The sequence below is a fragment of the Pteronotus mesoamericanus genome, unplaced genomic scaffold (genome assembly GCF_021234165.1).
Source record: "Pteronotus mesoamericanus isolate MK-2021 breed Mesoamerican mustached bat unplaced genomic scaffold, CSHL_Meso_final contig_27, whole genome shotgun sequence".
In the NCBI taxonomy this organism is placed as follows: Eukaryota; Metazoa; Chordata; class Mammalia; order Chiroptera; family Mormoopidae; genus Pteronotus; species Pteronotus mesoamericanus.
The window spans coordinates 7,955,082-7,975,408 of record NW_026555115.1 but is presented as its reverse complement, the minus strand read 5'-3'; the positions used below and the strand labels follow the sequence as shown (position 1 = coordinate 7,975,408).

The window sequence follows — 20,327 nt, the reverse complement described above, 5'->3', positions numbered from 1 at the left end:
AGAGAGAGAGAGGGAGGAAAGAGAGGGAGGGAGGGAGGAAGAAAGAGCATAGGAGGGAGAGAGTAGTTTAGATACAAGAAATTTGGCATTTTTATCACTCAATATTATATTGGTATGAATGAAATCTAGAACTACTTCATGTACTAAAAATAGGATGATTCCTAGAATCCTATATAGATTGATAAACAGGTTAAAAAATTCTTAGGTGTAATGGATAAAGTCTTGTCTGTTGCATGAACAGAGAAACATAATTAGCATATTCATTTTAAGAAGCTGTGAAGGATACTTTATTTTAAATTTAAGATCCCAATAAATATAACTTTAAAAAAAAGACCTTTTTGTACATAAAAATACTGAGAGAATAACTCCCAGATGAAAAATTGATATATGAGAAATTTAAATATAATCCTAAATTTCTAATATATTCTCATTTAAAGGCTGGCATTAATGATTAAAAATGGCAGCAGTGCTCACTGCCAAAAAATTGTTAGAGTTAACTCAGAAGTGTAAATAAAGCCCTAAACTGAAGAACATACTAACTATGCCATTTATCTGTTTATATCTATACAACTGTATATTTAAAAAAAAAATCTATGGTTGTCATATTCTATCCACACAGATTTCCTTTTTAATTCATGTGAAAAACTGCCAAAACAGTTGTTAATTATGTAGACCACAACATGATTTTACTTTTTCACTTTTCAATTTACCGTCATGCCATACAGCAGCCTAAATTACACTTATCTGTTGGTAAAGAATGGAATGTTCAAATAAAACTATAGTTATTCCCTCATACTGTCTTGACTATAAAATTCAGAAATAGATAATTTATCTTTGACATAAAGGTTATGTTCACTTGTCTCTTTAAAAAAACAAAATATTTTAATACAATAATTTATTTGGTATCTTGGCTATTGTTTAGGACTTAAATTCCTAAAATTTATTATGGATTTTGAATATTTGAAATAACATCATTTAAATTAAACTGAAGATTTTAAAATGTACATTCCCACCCCCCCACACTAAACGGCATTCCAAAGTACCTACTATTCAAGTCTAAATTTTATCAATACTACTCTGAAATATTCAGAAATCACTAGTAAAAGTCTGTTTCAACCATAATCCATATAAAATAATTGTGTAATACATTTCAATAGGTGAGAAATTTCCACTTACATTAAAAGTGGGCAATTTTAAAGTTCTTTCTCTCTGTAGATTAAAAAAATAAAAACAAAAAAACAAACTTGAAGAGGAAAATATATACATCCTTAAAGGGAATCAGATCCTCCCTCCGTCAGTCAGAAAAGCCAAAATTCGCCATGAATTATCATGCTTATGACTTAATAAGTACATGTAAGTTGGAGTAATTGAATTGTTCACAAAAATGACAAGAAAACCTTCACTTCAGTTACTGAAGGAGTACATTTAGAAACAAGTCAATGCTGTTTCATTCCTTGCTGGAAGTATCCCGACCAACAGACCAGGGTGAACAAAACTTGAAACAAACCGAAATGAGTGCTAAAGAGTAATAATTCAGTTAGTAATAGAAATGTCACAATTAATTGCTCTAAGTTTAGCTTAGAGTAGCAATATGTTTAACTTTAATGTGCATATTAGATGCCATTTCTAAAGTTAGGGATAAAATAAATATCAAAGTTTCAATAATAAAACATCTCTTAACTTGAGCTGCTAAACTGTAACCCTTGTCCCTCAGGAAAGGAATGTGCAGATTTAAACAATTCCATAGCAGCAGAGCGCTCACTCAGTAGAACACAAATTACCTTTGCTTCCTGTTACAAAATACAGGAATTAAGTAAGAAAGAGAATTTCCTTACCCTTCTTTGACTGCATAACTCTCAAGACAAGAAGTTATTTTCAAATGTGAACTGATTCAAAATGCATAAAAATGTAAATGTACAGTATACCTACATACCTCCTAGTGGGGTCAAATGAGTGCCTTTTCAATAGACATACAGACGTCTGAAGGCACTTAAGGGGTTAAGACACAATGCATGCATTCCTTTACATGAAGTATATGAGACCACATAATTTGGAATAAGCCAACCTTATGATAAATGTAAGTTACATAATTAAATTCAAGAAAATGTGTCTATTCATATTTATACTTTCTATAAGATGCTGGTAAATGGACAATGTGCAGCATTTCCTGGGAAAAGCAATTCCACCTCTCTTCTTATGAACAGCAGGTCTCTACAGGGGAGTGTAGGGAAAGATGTGCTGCATCCATAGGCAGTGTATTGGCTAATATTTAAAATGATATTGCTAACATTTAAAAAATAAAATCTGGTGTTCAGTACAGTAAGTACATGAATCACTGAAAACACCAGAGCTAACTCCTGATGTTTACTTCTTTTTGCTTTCAAAATACAGGCGTGTAACAGAGATGACGAGAATTCTGAGCCTCGTTTGTGGCAATTCTACCAGAAGGGGATTGCATGGCACCACCACAAAACTTCATTAAATTACCCTGAACATACGCAGTTATTCACTATTTGTTCGGAGCAAAGCATGAAATAGTCTTCAAACACATGATTTATAGGTTTTGAGACAGTGATTTTTTTAAAACATAAAGTGCAACAGTGCTGAAGTTTTCAGTTTTTGTTAGTTCTTCATTGTTTTGTTTAGATGCCATTTCCTGCAAGCAGTATTATGGCACAGTGAATATAATGGAAGCAGCTTTTCAACACATATCCCAGAACTTTTGTTTTCTTATTTATTTGATGATGTTGCTAAGGGTTTAACAAATCCTTCTTCATAAACTTTCAAAATAGCTTCGCATACAAATCTGTATTGACTCTGAAAAATAAAATATAAAAAATAGAACTGATTAGGAAAACTAGAAAACAACAAAATGACAACTCACTTGGCTTTCTTATAAAAGAAATTCAAAGTAAAACTGCACAGAGATACCATTCTTCATGAATAGACTAGCAAAAAATAAAAGTCTGGCAACATTATTTTGTTGGCGAAACTCACTCATGCATTGCTAGCATCCCTAGCATTGCCACAATCCTTATGAATGGCAATTTGTCAGCATCTAACAATATTATATTAATTTATTGACCCAGCAATCCCACTTTTAGAAATCTATCCAAAGATAAACTAGACAAAGAAATTGAAAACATATATTCATAAATGACGCTACTCACTGAAGAATTATTTATGATAACAGAAAAGTAAAAACAATCCAACTCGCCACCAGGAAGGGACGCCATGAGTAATCTGCGGCACATCCTCACAGTGCAATACTATGCAGTGGGGGAGGAAGAAAAGTCTAAAGACTACTATAGAATGATTCCAGGATATTTTGTTAAGTAAAAAAAACAAGTAGAGAAAACTGCACACAATATGTGATCTTCATAAGAGAAAGGGGAGATATAAATTATGTCTCAATATACACGGTAGGACAAAAGTAGTTTTACAATTGTGAGTACATGGAACAGAGTTTACTCTTGTATTATTATTTATTAATTATTGTATTATTTTCCATATGAACAACTGTAAACCTACTTTTGCCTCACCCTGTTTATGTTTTTTAAAAAGCAGGGGAAGGATAAATCATTAAAAATGATTTCCAACAAAGAGAAGGAGGGAATAAGGGGCAATTCGAGAAGGACAGTGACTAGACTTCATTGAATATACTTTCTTGTTTTAGAGATTTTACTTTGGAACCATGTAAACATATCCCATAATTAGACCATTAGACCATTAATTAAAAAAAAAATCTACAAATTGAAAATAACATGAAACAAATCAATGTGTATATCTAGTTGATGGCAGAACTACACAGAGAGGAGCTATTTCAAGGGACTCTGAAAGAGTACTTTGACTGTCTATCTTTTGTAGAATCTATCCAAAAAGCAAAAAGGACTGTAGAAAAAAAATAGAAAATTCTTCCCAGTGACCATACTGTTGGTGGTAGCAGTGCCAGTTTAGTTATTCTGAGACCGTTATTGTATAATGTAAAATAAAACAAATGAGTACTTATCATATTCTAAGCCTTTCACTCCTCATACTGTAGAGAACCATCATTTTTGTCAAAGAAAAAGGCAATAAAAACGTAAGGTAGAAGACATTAAGTAAAAACTCTGTGGTCTTGATTTTGTATTGGAAACACCAGAATTAATCCATAAATTTGTCTTCCCATCTCTGACTATTGAAGATTTCTACAAACAAATACTATAACAGTAACCCCAAAACAATAGAACAACATAGTTCTCTGAGGTGCTTCCTAAAATAATTTCTCAATAAAAAGAACGAGTACTTTTTGGAGGAATTACAGATTCTAAGTTTGGGGCAGGAAGTGTACAAAGCTGGGGCCTTGTCATCTTTATTGATGGTAAGAAGCTAAGTTACTAGGGTCTTGATGGAAAGGCCCAGGAGCCAAGCTGAATAGACTCTCACTGGCCAAAAAATGGAAAAATTCAGGCATTGTTAAGAAAAATAACTACAATCAGTTAAAACATCACATGTGTATAGATCCATGATTTCCAAATAATACCAAAACAAATGAAGTGAGTGATCACCACTGGGAGAGCTAACTGAACCAACTTATTACATTAAAAACTTTACAAATAAAGGTAAAATATCAAGGGTTTACTTTGCCTTTCCCATATAGACTGTACCACTGCTTAACCAAATAGCAGATGAGAAGTTCCTCTTTAAAGAAGTATTCCAGCTAGTACATAAATAAAGGAATGATAGAATATCATTATTTTGAAAGCCCAATGAATTAATGATGAAGGCATTGATCACCCAAGGCTGCTAGTACCACACACACAGACAAAATACAACCAGACATGTGCCTCTTACAGAAAGAACATAATAACACCTAAGCTGCTTAAGCCTACTGATCCAATTTTCTCCTTCTAGAAAATAGAGAGGACACCACACTGGGAATGCAATCAGCAAAATCCAGACTGTGGAAAACTATGTAGCATGAATGACCTGGTTTGTTCATCAAATAAAGTGCAAGTAACAAGAAAAAAGATGTAGAAGGAGACAATGGACTAAAAGATTTAGGAGACATATAAACCAATCAAAATGTGGGAACCATGACTTTATATACACTGTAAAAAAACAAAAAACAAAACTCATTATGTATGATATGATCCAGCAATTTGACTTTGGGTATATATTAAAAAAAAATTGAGAAAGCAGAGTCTCGAAGAGGTATTTATACACCCATGTGCATAGCAGCATTATTCACAATAACCAAAGCTGAAAATAGCCCAAATATCCATTGGCAGATGAAAGGATAAACAAAATGTGGTCTATATACACAGTGAAATATTTTTTAGCCTTAAAAGAAAGGAAATTCTGACACATGCTAAAACATGGATTAACCTCAAGGATATTATGCTAAGTGAAATAAGCCAATTACAAAAAGACATACCTGTATAATTCCACTCATTTGAAATATCTAGAATAGTCAAATTCATAAAAACACAAAGTAGAATGGTGGTTGCCAGGGGCTGGGGGGAGAGGGAAATGAAGTGTTGTTGTTTAAGGGGACAGTTTTAATTTTGCAAGATGAAAAAAGTTCTAGAGATTGGTTACATGACTGTGTTTATACTTAACACTACTGAATAGTATGCTTAAAAACTGTTAAGATGGGATTGCCTCTCAGCCTTTTGGCTAAGATCAAGTGTAAAAACTGTTAAGATGGTAAGTTTTATGTTGTGTATTTTACCATAATTAAAAATAAAAAATCCATTATGTGTGAATACAGACACAAAAACCTCCAGAAAATACTAGCAAATCAAATGAAGCAACACATTAAAAGAATTATATGCCATCTCCAAGATTTACCCAAGAAATGCAAGGTTAGTTTAATATCCAAAAGTCAATCAATATACTATACTGCATTAACAGAATAAAAGACAAAAGCCACATGATCATCTCAATAGACACAGAAAAAGCACTTGAGACTATTGAGTATCTTTTCATGATGAAAACATTTAACAGACTTGTAACATAGGAAACTTCCTCAACTTGATAAAGAGCATTTATTTAAAAAACTCATGGCCAACATGATACTTAGTGGCGTAAAACTGAAAGCTGTCTTTCTAAGGTTAGAAACACTTTATTTAACATGTACCAGAGGTTTAAAGTAGGACACTTGGGCAAGAAGGAAAAAAAAAGTAAGATAAAAAGAAAAGAAAAACATCTTAATTGGAAAGGAAGAAGTAAACTATCTCTACTTGAGGACAACATGATCTTGTATACAGAGAATCCTAAGGAATCCACTTTCACAGACAAAAAATATTAGAGTTAATAAATTATTTCAGCAAGGTTGCAGAATACATGATCAATATACAAAATCAATTTTATTTCTATACCCAAGCAATGAATAGTCCAAAAATGAAATAAGAAAACAATTCCACTTACAATAGTACCAAAAAGACTAACATGCATAAGAATAAATTTAACAGAAGGGCAAGACTTACACACTGAAAACCACAAAACATAAATGAAAGAAATTTAAAGACATTTTGTGTTCATGATTTGGAAGGTAGAAAATCATTAAGATGGCAATACTCCCCAAAATGAGCTACAGATTTAATGTAACCCCCCCTTTTTTTCTGCAGAAAAGATAAACTAATTCTAAAATTCATATGGAAATGCAAGGGACTCAGAATGGCCAGAAGAGCCTTCAACAAAAAGAGTTGGGGTATTCACATCCTGATTTCCAGTTTCATTACAAAGCTAGAGTAGTCAAGACAGTGTGGCACTAGCATTACACTATACAAACAAATCAATGGAATTGGGTTGAAAGTCCAGAAAGAAACCCCTACATTTGTGGCAACTGATTTTTGTCAAGGGACCCAGAGACAATTAATGAGAAAAGAATAATCTTTTCAAAAAGTGGTCTGGGACAACTGAATATGCACATACAGAAGAATAAAATGTAGAACTGTACCTCAATCCATACGCAAAAATTAACTCAAAATGGATCAGACACCTGTATATCAGAGCTAAGCTATAAAACTATTGGAAGAAAATAAAAGGAATAAATCTTTGTGACCCTTGGTTAGGCAATGATTTCTTAAATATGACACCAAACACATGTGACTTAAAAAAAACCTGGCATGTATCAAAGTTAAAAACCTTTGTGCTTCAAATAACATAATCAAGAAAGTGAAAAACAGCATGAAAGAAAACATTTGCAAACAACAGGTCTAGAAGATACCTGTATTCAGAAAATATAAAGAATTCTTCTTTAGGAGAATCAAGATGGTGAAGGAGTGAGTGGAAGTCACACTGACCTCCTCCCAGGACCAACCAGGAATTACAACTAAATGGTGGAGCAAACAACTGAACAATAGTGAGAGGAGCCTTGTAACCTTGGAGACAGAAGAATGGGCTTTAGTGCAATCTAACTGGAAAGGAGTGCGGTACAGACCTGAAGAGGTGGGCAGGGCGCCCACAGGTGGCAGCACCAGAAGGATATTGAAACGGCCAGTGGGATTCCCCTAAGAGTAGTGTCTAAACGAAAAGGGGGGATCTCTAGCCCACAGCACCAGAGCCCAAAAAGTACACAAAGACAGCCAGCTGTGAAAAGCAACACAGTTGCTCTCTGCCAGAGACAGGCGGCTGGAGACGCAAAGAGCCTTCTATAGGGCCAATGCAAAATTTTTGCAGCCACTTACCCTGGTCTCCAGCACAGGTGGGGGCAGAGTGAGCTAGAGACGCCTGAGACTGGAGAAGGAGGTTTTGGGGAGAGAACTGAGAGTAGCCAGTGGGATATCGGTGCTGGCTCATCCCCCATACTACAGCAGCCATTTTGCTCAGGAATAGGTGACTCCCTTTGAGCGGTACCAGCGTCAAAGGACCCAATAGCCCCGCCCCCAGGTGGGATTCCCACCCTGCCCTCTGCTGTCTAAGCCGCCTGCTGAGTGCAGAGTGGCAGCCACAGACAGTAGATCCCTGGGCTAAAGGGGACGCAGAGAGGTCTGCCGACACTTGAGGAGAGACTGGGGACGGGAGGTTTGGGGAGAAAACAGAGAGAATAGCCGGTGGGATCCCAACGTGGACTCCACCCCCATATGGCAGCAGTGTGAATGGACCCAATAACGCGCCCCCAGCAGGGACTCTGCCCTGCCCTGAGCTGTCTAAGGCGCCCAGCTGAGTGCAGAGTGAATAGATTAACAGCTGAAGGGGACAGCCACAGACAGTAGGTTCCTGGAAGTCTCAAACAGACTGCCTAAGGTCAGACAGGGTCAACATCTGACATCATCAGAGGTAGATTCAGAAAGTAAAAACCGTGCTCTCCAACCATAGAAGTTCACACCACAAAGTCAGGAAATCAAGACAGATCAATTTAAGAAGCAGAAGCAAAAGAGAAGAATCTCACAAATAATGGGAAGACGAAGAAATACCCCGCACTTGAAGGGAAAGGAGGAATCCCCACAAAGAGAACTAAATGAAATAGACGCAAGTAAATTATAAGATATTGAGTTCAAAACAACGGTTCTAAGGAAGCTCAATGAGCACAGTGAGCTCAGAGAGAATTACAAAAAACTACAGGGAAACTACGAGGAACTTACTGCAAACTATATCAGCATGAAAAAGGACACAGAAATCATCAATAAGAGACAAGAAGAAATGAAGAATACAGTTTCTGAATTGAAGAACACAGTAGAAGGAATCAAAAGCAGGATATATGAAGCTGAGGACCAAATCAGCAAGCTGGAGGATAAGGTAGAAAAAAGCTCCCAGAAAGAGCAAGAAAATCAAAAAAGACTCAAAAAGAATAAAGAGGCACTGAGGGAAATGCAGGACAACCTGAAACGTAGTAATATCCGTATCATAGGGATACCAGAAGGAGAAGAGGATGAGGAAGGGATAGAGAACCTGTTTGAAAAAGTAATGATGGAAAAGTTCTCTAATTGGAGGAGAGAAAAAGTCAGAAAAGTCCAGGAAGCACAGAGGGTCCCATTCAAGAGGAACCCAATGAGGCCCACTCCAAGACACATCATCATTAAAATGGCAAATATCTAAGACAAATAGAGAATCCTAAAGCAAGCAAGGGAGAAACAGGTAGTAACATATAAGGGAGCCCCAATCAGGCTAGCATCTGACTTCTCAACAGAAACACTGCAAGCCAGAAGGGACTGGCAAGAAATATTCCAAGGAATGAAAAACAAAGGCCTGCAACCCAGTAAGGCTCTCAATTAAAATGGAAGGTGAAATAAGGAGTTTCCCAGACAAAAGAGGTTAAAAGAATACACCTCCACCCCATCAGCACTGCAAAATATGCTAAAGGGACTGATTCAAGATGAAGAAAAAGTTTCTATGAATATGCAGTTCCTTTCAGAGTTGCCAATACTTGATATTACCAATATTTTCAATACTCATTAATCTGATTGTGACAATGATGTTATCTTAATTGTTCCTTTACTATTTGTTGAAACTAAACCTGTTTTAGTATATTTCTTTCCTATTTCTATTTTTTTTTTAAAAGCTTCATATGACTTTTTGGTATTCTTTATCCATTTCTTGATTAAAGGCTTATTGAACTTTTTACCCCCCCAAAAAAGCAAGAAACAATCTATTAACCATGTTTTAGATATGTTGCAAATATTTTTTTATTCTATTCCTTGTCCTTTAACTTTTTTTATATGTATATTACCATATAGTTAAATGCTTAATATAGTCATATTGTCAATATTTACTTTATAGCTTCTGGGGTTGAATATTTTACTTCAGGTCATGAAAAATATTAATTCTATTTTCTGCTGAAACTCCTTAGATTCTACATATTGATTTTTAACTCACCTGAATATTTCTTGTATAATGTGTGAAATAGGGTTCTATATTTGTTTTATTTCAAGTAATAGTGGTCCATGCACCTTATTTGTTGAATAAGCCTTATTTTCCCCATTGATTTGAAATATCAACTTAATCATACATATCTTAACCAGATATATACGTTTGTCTCTAGAATGCTCATTATATTTCATTTTTATCTGATGATTTCTGTGCTGGTGTCATGTTGGTTTAATTGCTGAGACTTCATAATGGTTTTAAATTTTTAAAATATTTTATAATTAACTTTGACATTTAAAAAAATAAATAAAATCAATCTATATTTAAGAAAGAGAGAGAGAGAGATGGAACTCCTACCTTTTGCAACAACATGGATGGAAGTGGAGAATATTAAGCTAAGTGAAATAAGCCAGCTGATAAAAGACAATTACCATATGATCTCACCTATAAGTGGACTCTATTCAACAAAATAAACTAATGAACAAAATACACCACAGGCATGGAGACATGGAGCAGACTTAAAGTGACCAGAGGGGAGGAGGAAAGAAGACAATGGTGGAAAGAAGGGGAAGGGACTAGACAAAGAACATGTATGAATGACCCAGGGACATGGACGACAGAGTGGGAATTGACTGTGGGAGCGAGGGATGGGGGTGGGATGGGTGGAGGGGGTAAATGGGGAAAAACTGAGACGAGTGTAATAGAACAAACATGATTTATAAATAAAAAATAAAGTAAAAAAAAAGAATTCTTCTTAAAAAAAAATCCTCACTCAGGAACATTTTTTCATTGCTTTTAAAGACAGTGGAGGGGGTGAGGAGGGGCAAGAGGGAGGGCAAGAGTGTAAGAGAGGAGGAGGGAAAGATAGAAAGAGAAACATCAGTGTGAGAGGGAAACATCGATTGTTTGCCTATTCTTATGCACCCTGACTAGTATCAAACCCTCAACCTGGGTATATGCCCTGACTGGGAATTGTACCTGTGACCCTTTGGTCTGAGGGATGACACTCCAAACAACTGAGCCACACTGGCCAGGGCAGAAAATACAAAGAACTCTTGCAACTCAACAACATAATGACAAAAAAACAAGTTGAGAGAGGGCACAAGATTTGGACAGATAGTTCTCCAGAAAAGAGATATGAATAAATGGACAATAAACACATAAAAATATGCATGGCATTATTAGTTATAAGGGAAATGCAAATCAAAACCACACTGAGATAACCACTTTATATTCAGTAAAATGGCTAAAATAAAAAAATTACAGGCAGTAACAAGTGTTGATGATATGTGGAGGAAAATGGAACCCTCATACACTGCCAGTGGGATTGCAAAATGGTGTAGCTGCTTTGGAAACACTCTGGAAGTTCCTCAAAAGTTTAAACTGAGTTACCATATGACCGAGAAATTCAACTTCTGGGTATATACCCAAGGGAAATGAAAGTATGTTGACACAAAAACATACACGAATGTTCATAACACCATTATTCAAAATAGACAAAAAGTGAGGAACAATCCAAATGTCTATCAACAGATGATGAATAGATAAACAAAATATGGTATATCCATAAAATGGAATACTCCTCAGCCAAGAAAAAGGAATGATATACTGACAAAAGCCACAGAATGGATAAACCTTTAAATATTATGCTAATTAAAAGAAGCCAGTGACAAAAGACCAAACTGTATAATTTCATTCCTATGAAACAACATGGCAAATGTCGTTGGGTTTGAGGATTCAACATAATGCTCATTATATTGTCTACTTTTGTGTATGTTTGAAATTTTCCATAATTTAAAGCTAAAAAAGAAAAATGACAGGTACTTGTTAGGTAATACTGGTCAATTCACCTCAGTAACTGTAATGCCACTAACAATGCTAACATTTCACAATGGCTTACTACAAAAAGTTATCTTAACATTAAATCTAAAATTCCATGATTCCTCTTGTGATCTTGGAACATTATTCAGAGTCAGTATAGAATATAAGAAGTTAGTAGCTTAATTTCTATGGTTTTTGTTGCCATTACAATTTAAGTTCTTATGTAAAAAAGAAAGGCATTTCACCACAGTTGTTTCACTGAAAGCAGGTCTATCAAGAGTCTCCAGTTCAGGGGTAATATCGTTCTCAGAATTTCACTTAACTAAGTAATACAGGGCAAGTTCCTCCATACTATTTAAGCACCCAAGAATTAACATGCTAGGGTTGTGTTGACAAACATTTTCTGTAAAAGACCAGATAGTGTGAAAGCGGCCATAAATATTATGTAAAAAAATGAGCATGGCTGTATTCCAATAAAACTTTATTTACAAAAACAAGTGACAGGCCAGATTTGCCTCATAGGTAGTATCTGACAAATTCCTGTGTTAGGGGTTATTAGTATATATTATTGCTCCTGGCATATATTAAAAAGCTAAAAGTATACATTGATAACAAAAATCGTGTTGAGAATACACAAGTATACATGAAGTACAGTACTTACAGGTGTTTGGATCATCATGGCTCGTTGATCTCTCATTGTTCTTACAATGTCTAGTGGATAAACTGGTTGATTGCATTCAATGAGACACATGGCTGTTTCCATGGTGATAAGAACCCCAGTTCTTCCAATCCCGGCACTAAAAAGACAGATATGGGTCAAGGTCTTACTGGTGTTTGGAGGTTTAAAGATAAAGAGATACTTCAATACATCCTTTGAATAAATTACTTAATAGTTGCCAGGATATGCAGAAAATAATTGGTCTCCTAATCTCTTAGCTGGTAGCACTGAAGGCTGGAGCCCCTGTACCTGGCCCTTTCAGGGCAGAAGATGGCATGAGTCTAAAAGGAAGGCAAGGTAGCTTACCATTACTTAATCTGGCTTATCCTGTGATGGTATTGGGTAGGGCCACTGCAAGAAAGGTGAGGTTACTCACCAAAGGAGTGCCTTGCTGGGAGGTAGAAATCTAAACCTTAGGTTGCAGCTCATACCTACATTATTGTATTTCATCAAGTCTAAGATACTGTCCATTGTAAGACAAATCCTAATTTCAGAAATGTTAAACTGTGAAACAAACTTCTAAACAACCAGTACAATGAAATATTATTTTCACTTACGATAATCTTTCTGCCAGTCATATCGGAACATACCCTTTGCCTTCTACTTTTAGAGCACAGCTTTGAGTTGCCTCTAATTGTAAAAGTTATGAAAATCACAACTTAAGGACAAAATAAAATACATATTCCCTTTAAAAAAAAATGGCAGCTTTTCAATCATAAAAGACCGAAAATAGAATACCTGCAATGAACAACAATAGGTTCTTCCTTGCCGGCCCTCTTATTTCGCACATGACAAACAAAGTCCAGAAAGTCACTTGAATCATCAGGGACACCATGGTCAGGCCAGGCTATGTACTGGATCTGAGTGAGCTGACGACTCTCATTTTTCTAAGTGTAAATGAAAAGTAATGCACTTTGATTAGGAATTATCATTAAAATATAAATAAATTTATATTTTATTTATGAAGAAAATATAAATGTCATATTAATTTTAGATGGATAGCACAAGAAACTACTCTGACTACCTCCCCCCTAAGTAATGTATATACTTAATAAACCCCAAAACTTCAAGAAAAAAAAACCCATCCATTTCATAGAAATAGTTGTGTAATAGAATAAAAAAAGAAACAATTGTATCCATTTAAGTATCTGCTACTTGGATCATTTCTATATTTGTAAAGTATGTTTTAAGATATAATCAAGTAAACAGACAAAAACAAGTTCAAGAAAATGACTAACAAAATAATTTAATGGTACAACAACCTATGAAAATGGATAATGTAAAATCATATTTTAATCAGTTTTGAGATAGTTTTTGTCTGTATTTCCATCTAAGTATGTATGTATTTATGTGTACATAATAGCAAATGAATTTTCCCAATTATATTTGGGTCACAGTTTAGAAACTAATTTGCGTCTTAACATAGTTCTGAGGTATTCAGGGTTTGCAAAGAAAAGCCACTACAGTATATAAAACTGCTGTGGATAATCTATAGGTGGAGTACAATAAAGAGACTATGCTGAAGGTATAAATATTACTTTATGTAACTATATATAGCCTATCTGTCATATCTACTTTAGAAAATGAAGAAACATCTTATTGACTTGCCTTGTTACATTAGACCATGGCTTATACAGTGTATGTCCCTAAACACTAAATTCATCCTGATGGAATCTCTAGCCCATAAGATTTTGAAACTATTTAATTTTTAATTTCTTGTAAGTTTAGCTTTATCCAATACCAAGTTCCTTTAATATAAATTAGCACATCTTCTAGCTCCTTCCCTTTTGGTCAGTAAGGCTCCACCTTGCTGGGCTGCTTTAATCATATTCAGGGGGTATGAGAGTGGGAGGAGAATGGAGTTCTTATATCCAAAGGCTTAAACATCGATGGGATAGGCCTGGGTTTTCATAGCTTGTATTGTCTGCACTTCTCTAGCAATTGCTTCTTTCTTCTTACAGTCCCTCCAAAACCAAAGTTTGAGTGACATGGGAATATCTAGTTAAAGGCAATAAAAGTGGGTGCACTGTCTCTGGCAGACTGACATGACTGACAGCATGCCACTCTCCACACACATCTTCCAATTGGGTTATTAAGCCATCATTTATTAATCAGTTTCCATTTCTGGGTCTGGATTTGGAAGCCAAGAATGACTCAGGTGGCAATATGAAGACTAGCAATTATTAGTAAGCTATAATCTACCTGCTATGGGAGGGTCCTGTCTATGACCTTTCCCCCTAAATACTGAGGAGACTGAAATTTCTCTCCTCTACTCTTTTAAAAAGGGGAATAATTTGATAACTTACAATTAATTGTTCTTTTCATTTCCACAGATGTACTAAAACACTTTATTGATATTATTTGGGGAAAAAAAATCTTTATAACCAAAAACATCCTTGGTATAATTTTTATTAGCATGCATAGTTTTAAGAATAAGTATTTATTTACTGGATTCTTTTTGCACTGACTATTCATATTTAACTACAGAAACTAGAAATACATCTATTAGAGAAAAGAAATATACTTCATGAGATTCCAAAGGATCTCAATGAAGCAAATAGTTCAATAATTTAAAATAATATTTTCTAGTCACCAGAATTGACTAAAAATATTTTCACCTTTCGAAGCCTTCACCTTGAACATCACAATTCTAGTAAATAGACAGATGTCTTCCCTTCCTACCTCTTGGTTAAATAGTGTCATGTTCCTGAAGATATATGCAGTGTTTCCTTCTTCTGAGTGGCAAGTGACTTGGTAGCATCCATAGGATGAACTTCCTGTGGGTTCTGGCCAATATTGGTGACATTTTACCTGAAATCAATAGATTTAAAAAATGAATATTAAAAATTATAATATTTTAATATAACATTCAAACTTACAGTAAAGTTACGAGAAAAATTTAATAAAGTCTCATGCATGTTTCACCTAGATCTGTCAACTATGAACATTTTTTTGTCATTTTTTCTTTGTAATTTGTTTGGATATATTTTGAGACTGTAAATATCCTGCCTTACAACAAACTTTCACCCAATGTTTTACCATTTGTGATGAACTCTTACCTAAATCAATCATGACTATAAGGATGGCAAAATGGTGCACTAATTTTGATATTTTTGGATTTAAGTTAACAATGAGAATCTTCAACTAAAATGCCAAACACAATCCATTTATTTTCGCAATTAAAATTTTTAAAAAATAGCTTTATTAACATATAATTCACACCATATAACTCACCCATTTAAAGTACAGAATGCAGTTTCCAATCATGATGGTGGTATAGGTAAATGCTGTGTTTACCTCCTTCCACAACCGCATCAAAATTACAACTGATGTACCGAATAACCATCATTCAGAACTTCCTGAAGTCTAGCTGAACAAAAATCTTTTAGCTAAGAGTATAGAGAAGAAGCCATGTCCAGACTGGTATGCGGGGCAGACACACAGAACAGGCTGATCCCATACCCACGTGTAGTGGTTAAAAATCAGGAGGGACATCTGGGCTGCGGAGGAGTACCCTGAGGACTGAGTGGTCCCCTCTCCGTATCAGGCCTCCAGACCAGTGTTTTGGTACCAGGAGGAGAAGTACTCATAACTTCTATCTATGAAAGCCAACAGGGATTGTGGTTGAGTAACATGGAAGGCTTCTGGAGTCATAAGTATTCTTCTTTTTAATTTTTTATTTATTGATTTGAGAGAGAGAGAGAGAGAGAGAGAGAGAGAGAGAGAGAGAGATTTGCCGTTCCACTTATTTATGCATTCATTGGTTGATTCTTACATGTGTCCTGACTGGAGATCGAACCTCCAACCTTGATGTTTCAAGACAACACTCTAACCAACCCAGGTACCTGGCTAGGGCCTCCAGGCATTCCTCCTAAAGGGCCCAAACATAGGCCTACCCAGAATCACAGCAGTTTGAAAGGAGCCAGGGACGTATGAGGAGGAATGGAAGTGTCCATTGAGAGCTGGAACAGCAGTGTTGGCAGAGGCCATCATTCCTTTGCTAAGCCCTCCCCACATAGAGCCAGAAGATGGGCGCCACATTTGAGTCTCAATCAACCTGGCTAACATGGTTTGCCCTGCCCTGGTGACTCCCTGAGACCTTGCCCCACCCAACTTGTGGACCCACCCAATCTCTTTCCAGTGGCTTCTCCATACAAACAGCTTGCCTTGGCTCAGGCTGCACACTTTCCTAAAATCGCTCAAACAAGCATCACCTGGCCTCGGTGAGCCCTGAAACTTTTGCTATGCGGCCCTATGCCCAGTACTAGTGGCAGCTGGCCTTGGTTAGCAGCTTGCCCTTCCCTGGGCACCTCCAAACCCAGGTCAAGTAGTATTCATCTGCAGATCACTTTGTGTTCTGGCCTGGTGACCCCAGGCAGGGCACAGGTGGCAGCTAACCTTGGCCTGCACCTCCCAGTAGGCCCTAAAGCCAGGACACCAGGTGAATAGCTTCAGAACATGCCAAAGCATCACTCAACCACCTCCACCATCGACACACTCTAGGAGGAAATTCAGCAGGCACCAAAGACCCACTGATGTCAGCCTTGCTCTGTGCAGTTGGCCCCTGCATAGCAGGTACTCCACAGTGGTTGTGACCAGGCCTTGTAGCTACTGGCCTGGGGTGAATACCTTAAACTGACATACCAACAGCTATCAAGGCTCAACTACAACAGAAGGGTGCACGCAACCCACATAGGGGATGTACCTGGAGCACCCAGCTTGGGTGAGTGGGGAGGCTGTGCCACCGGATACTACAGAACATCTACAACATTAGGCCACACTACCAAGAGAGGGAATGTAGGAGCAACCTAATAAACATAAACAAACACAGGGAGGCAGCTAAAATGAGGAGACAGAAACATATCCCAAATGAAAGAACAGAATAAAACCCGAAAAAAGAACTGAACAGAATGGAGACAAACATAGATGTAGAATTGAAAATTCTGATTATAAGGATGATCAATGATTTCAGTGAGAACTTCAACAAAGAGATAGAAAACATAAAAATGGGGATAGAAAACATAAAAAAGGACCAGTCAGAAATGAGTACTACAATAACTGAAATGAAAAATACATTACAGAGAATCAATAGTAGATTTAGAGGAAGAAGAGGATCAAACCAGTGATTTGGCAGACAAGGAAGCAGAAAACACTCAATCAGAATAGCAAAAAGAAAAAAAAATCCCCCAAATGAGGACAGGCTAAGAAGCCTCTAGGACAACCTCAAGTATACCAACACATGCATCATGGTGCTGAAGAAAGAAGAGAGAGAACCTGAAAACCTATTTGAGAAAACCCAAGATAGTGACGGAGTAGCTGACAGCTCCATCCACTTGCTCACAGACATGGACCCGACATGCAATCAAAACACAGAGCACAGAGTGAGTGTGTGGGAATGGGCAAGAACCTGCCTGCCCACAGAGCACCCAGAAGCCAGTGGCCCAGGCTTTCTAAGCGGAGTTGCCATGGCTGCCCAGCCCAGTACTTGTGGCTGCACTGAGTTGGGGTGGCTGTGGGGCGGCTGAGGCGCTGTAAGCTACTGGGGCAGATAGAAAAGTCGAGGGAAATGCGGGCTACAGAAACAGCAAGGCTGAAGATCATTGGAGGGAGGGGGGTCAGCACTCCACCACTGCCCTGTGTACAGCTGCGGGGTCCTTCCCAACACCATCTGGGAAAGATCCAGAGAGAAACTTTTATCTAACACTGTTGGAGGCTATGAAAGGTGGTGGCCAGACCTGACCGTGAGAGATGCAGTGATTTTGGGGGAGGGGAAAGATGTGGAGAACAGGACCTCCAGACAGGTGATACAGTGTGGGGGCCTCAGAGAAACTTAGCAGGGACCTGGGGTTAACATGCTTGTGCACACGGGTGCAGCAGCTCTGCTAATCAAAAACTCAGAAGGATATAGTGCACTGAAGGAAGGGTAAGACCCAACCCAGCCTGGCTTGTGCGCAGAGGCTGACTGGATGGAAGAATTTGGGCTGAACCTTCTATGAGAGAGAGTGGCAGGCTCGGGACTGGAAGACAGTAACCGAAGGCCTGAGATTTGCTGCAGCAAGCTAGATACTCTCACAGACAGGTGAGCCCAACCCCACCTGCAGGATTACAGGCTCTGCAGATCAGCAAGTCCAAGCTCAGAAGTCTCCTTCTGGGTACATTTCCACAGGGGAAAGAAGAAAAAGCTCTGAAAGAGCAAGACTCCTGGTCAAGATGGAGGCATAGGTAGATATACTCTCCTCCTCACACAACCAAAAGAAGGACAACAACAAATTTAAAAACAAAAAATAACCAGATGGCCAGAAAAGTGAACTGTATGGAAGTCTGACAACCAAGGAGCTAAAGAAGAACCATTCATCCAGACTGGTAGGAGGGGCGGAGATGGGCAGCGGGGTGGAGGATGCACAGCAAGACAGTGGCTGGAGAACCAGGCAGTCCCACATTGCATGTAGAAAAACTGGGAATGGTGGGGAAGCAAGACAGACCATGCAACCCAGGGTTCCAGTGCAGGTAAACAAAGCGTGAAAACATCCGGTTGTAAAAACTTGCAGGGGTTGCAGCAGTGGGAGAAACTCCAAGCCTCACAGGAGTTCACTGGAGAGACCCACAGGGTCCTAGAACATATACAAACCCACCTGCCTGGGAATCAGCACTGTGTATTTTGTACCTATTATTTATGGTTCTTATTTCCTGTACCTTTCCCCCATTGTTCCCTGCCGCCTCTGATTTCCATTTCTGTGATTCTGTACCTGTTCTAGTTGTTTGCTTAGTTTGTTGTTGTCTTTCTTTTTCTTTAGGTTCAATTGTTGATAGTTGAGAGTTTGTTGACATTTTACTGTTAATAGTTTTTGATCTTCTTTTTCTTACATAAGTCCTTTTAACATTTCCTATAATAAGGGATTGGTGATGATGAGCTCCTTTAACTTTACTTTATCTGGGAAGCACTTTGTCTGCCCTTCCATTCTAAATGACAGCTTTGCTGGATAAAGTAATCTTGGATGTAGGTCCTTGTTTTTCATGACTTTGACTACTACTTGCCAGCACCTTTTTGCCAGCACTGCTTCTTTTAAGAAATCAGCTGATATTCTTATGGGAACTCCTCTGCAGGTAACTGTCTCATTTTCTCTTGCTGCTTTTAAGATTCTCTCCTTATCTTTAATCTTGGGTAATGTAATTATGATTGCCTTGGTATGTGCTTCCTTGGGTCCAACTTCTTTGGAAGTCTCTGAGCTTTTTGAATTTCCTGGGTAGATTGGGGAATCTACCCAGGAAATTATTTCATTATTTGTTCAAATTAAATTTTCAATTTCTTGCTCTTCCTCATCTTCTCCTTCTGGCACCCCTATGATTTGGATGTTGGAACGTTTCAAGTTGTACCAGCGGTTCCTAAGCCTCTCTTCATTTTTAAAAATTCTTGTAACTTCATTCTGTTCTGGTTGAATGGTTCTCTCTTCCTTGTGTTCCAAATGGTTGACTCCCGGTTTCCTTCCCTTCACTGTTGGTTTCCTGTATATTCTTCTTTATTTCACTTTACATAGCCTTCACTTTTTCCTTCATTTTGTGACCATACTCAACCAATTCAGTGAGCACCCAGGTTACCAGTGTTTTGAACGGTGCACCTGATAGGTTTGCTATCTCTTCATAGCTTAGTTCTGTTTTTGGAACTTTAATCTGTTCTTTCATTTGGGTCATATTTCTTTATCTCAGAGTGCCTGTTATGTTGGAAGGCATGGGGCCTTAGGTTTTTACCAGGACGGGGCAACCCAGGTTGAGGTGTCCTGGCACTGTAATGCAGGGAGGGGTCCAAAGGGAACAGAGCAGCTTACTTGGCTCCTGGCAGGCTTTCAGTTACTTCGGCTGCAACCCACAAGCAAATTGGGCCCTTCTGGTGCTGATTCCCAGGAGGGTGGATTTGCTTATGTACTAGGACCCCATGGGTCTCTCCAATGGACTTTCCTGTGAGCCTGGGAGTTTCTCCTGCTGCCGAAACCTCTCAGTT

General features: G+C 37.6%; 1 protein-coding gene and 1 pseudogene across 2 annotated transcripts in view; one reads left to right on the top strand and one right to left on the bottom strand.

Moving 5' to 3' along the window:
- Positions 1-905: 905 nt before the first annotated feature.
- The window catches only part of PTPN4 (protein tyrosine phosphatase non-receptor type 4), a 258,211-nt gene continuing 238,789 nt past the window's right edge, over positions 906-20,327 (bottom strand). For both annotated transcript variants that reach the window (XM_054575007.1, XM_054575008.1), the window contains 4 exons: positions 15,014-15,142; positions 13,070-13,218; positions 12,275-12,410; positions 906-2,817 (listed from right to left, as the gene is read on the bottom strand). In XM_054575007.1, the coding sequence (XP_054430982.1) occupies positions 2,731-2,817; positions 12,275-12,410; positions 13,070-13,218; positions 15,014-15,142 (501 nt within the window). In that variant the 3' untranslated portion in view covers positions 906-2,730. The remainder of the gene's footprint in view (positions 2,818-12,274; positions 12,411-13,069; positions 13,219-15,013; positions 15,143-20,327) is intronic.
- LOC129071862 (uncharacterized) lies at positions 5,639-5,738 on the top strand (annotated as a pseudogene).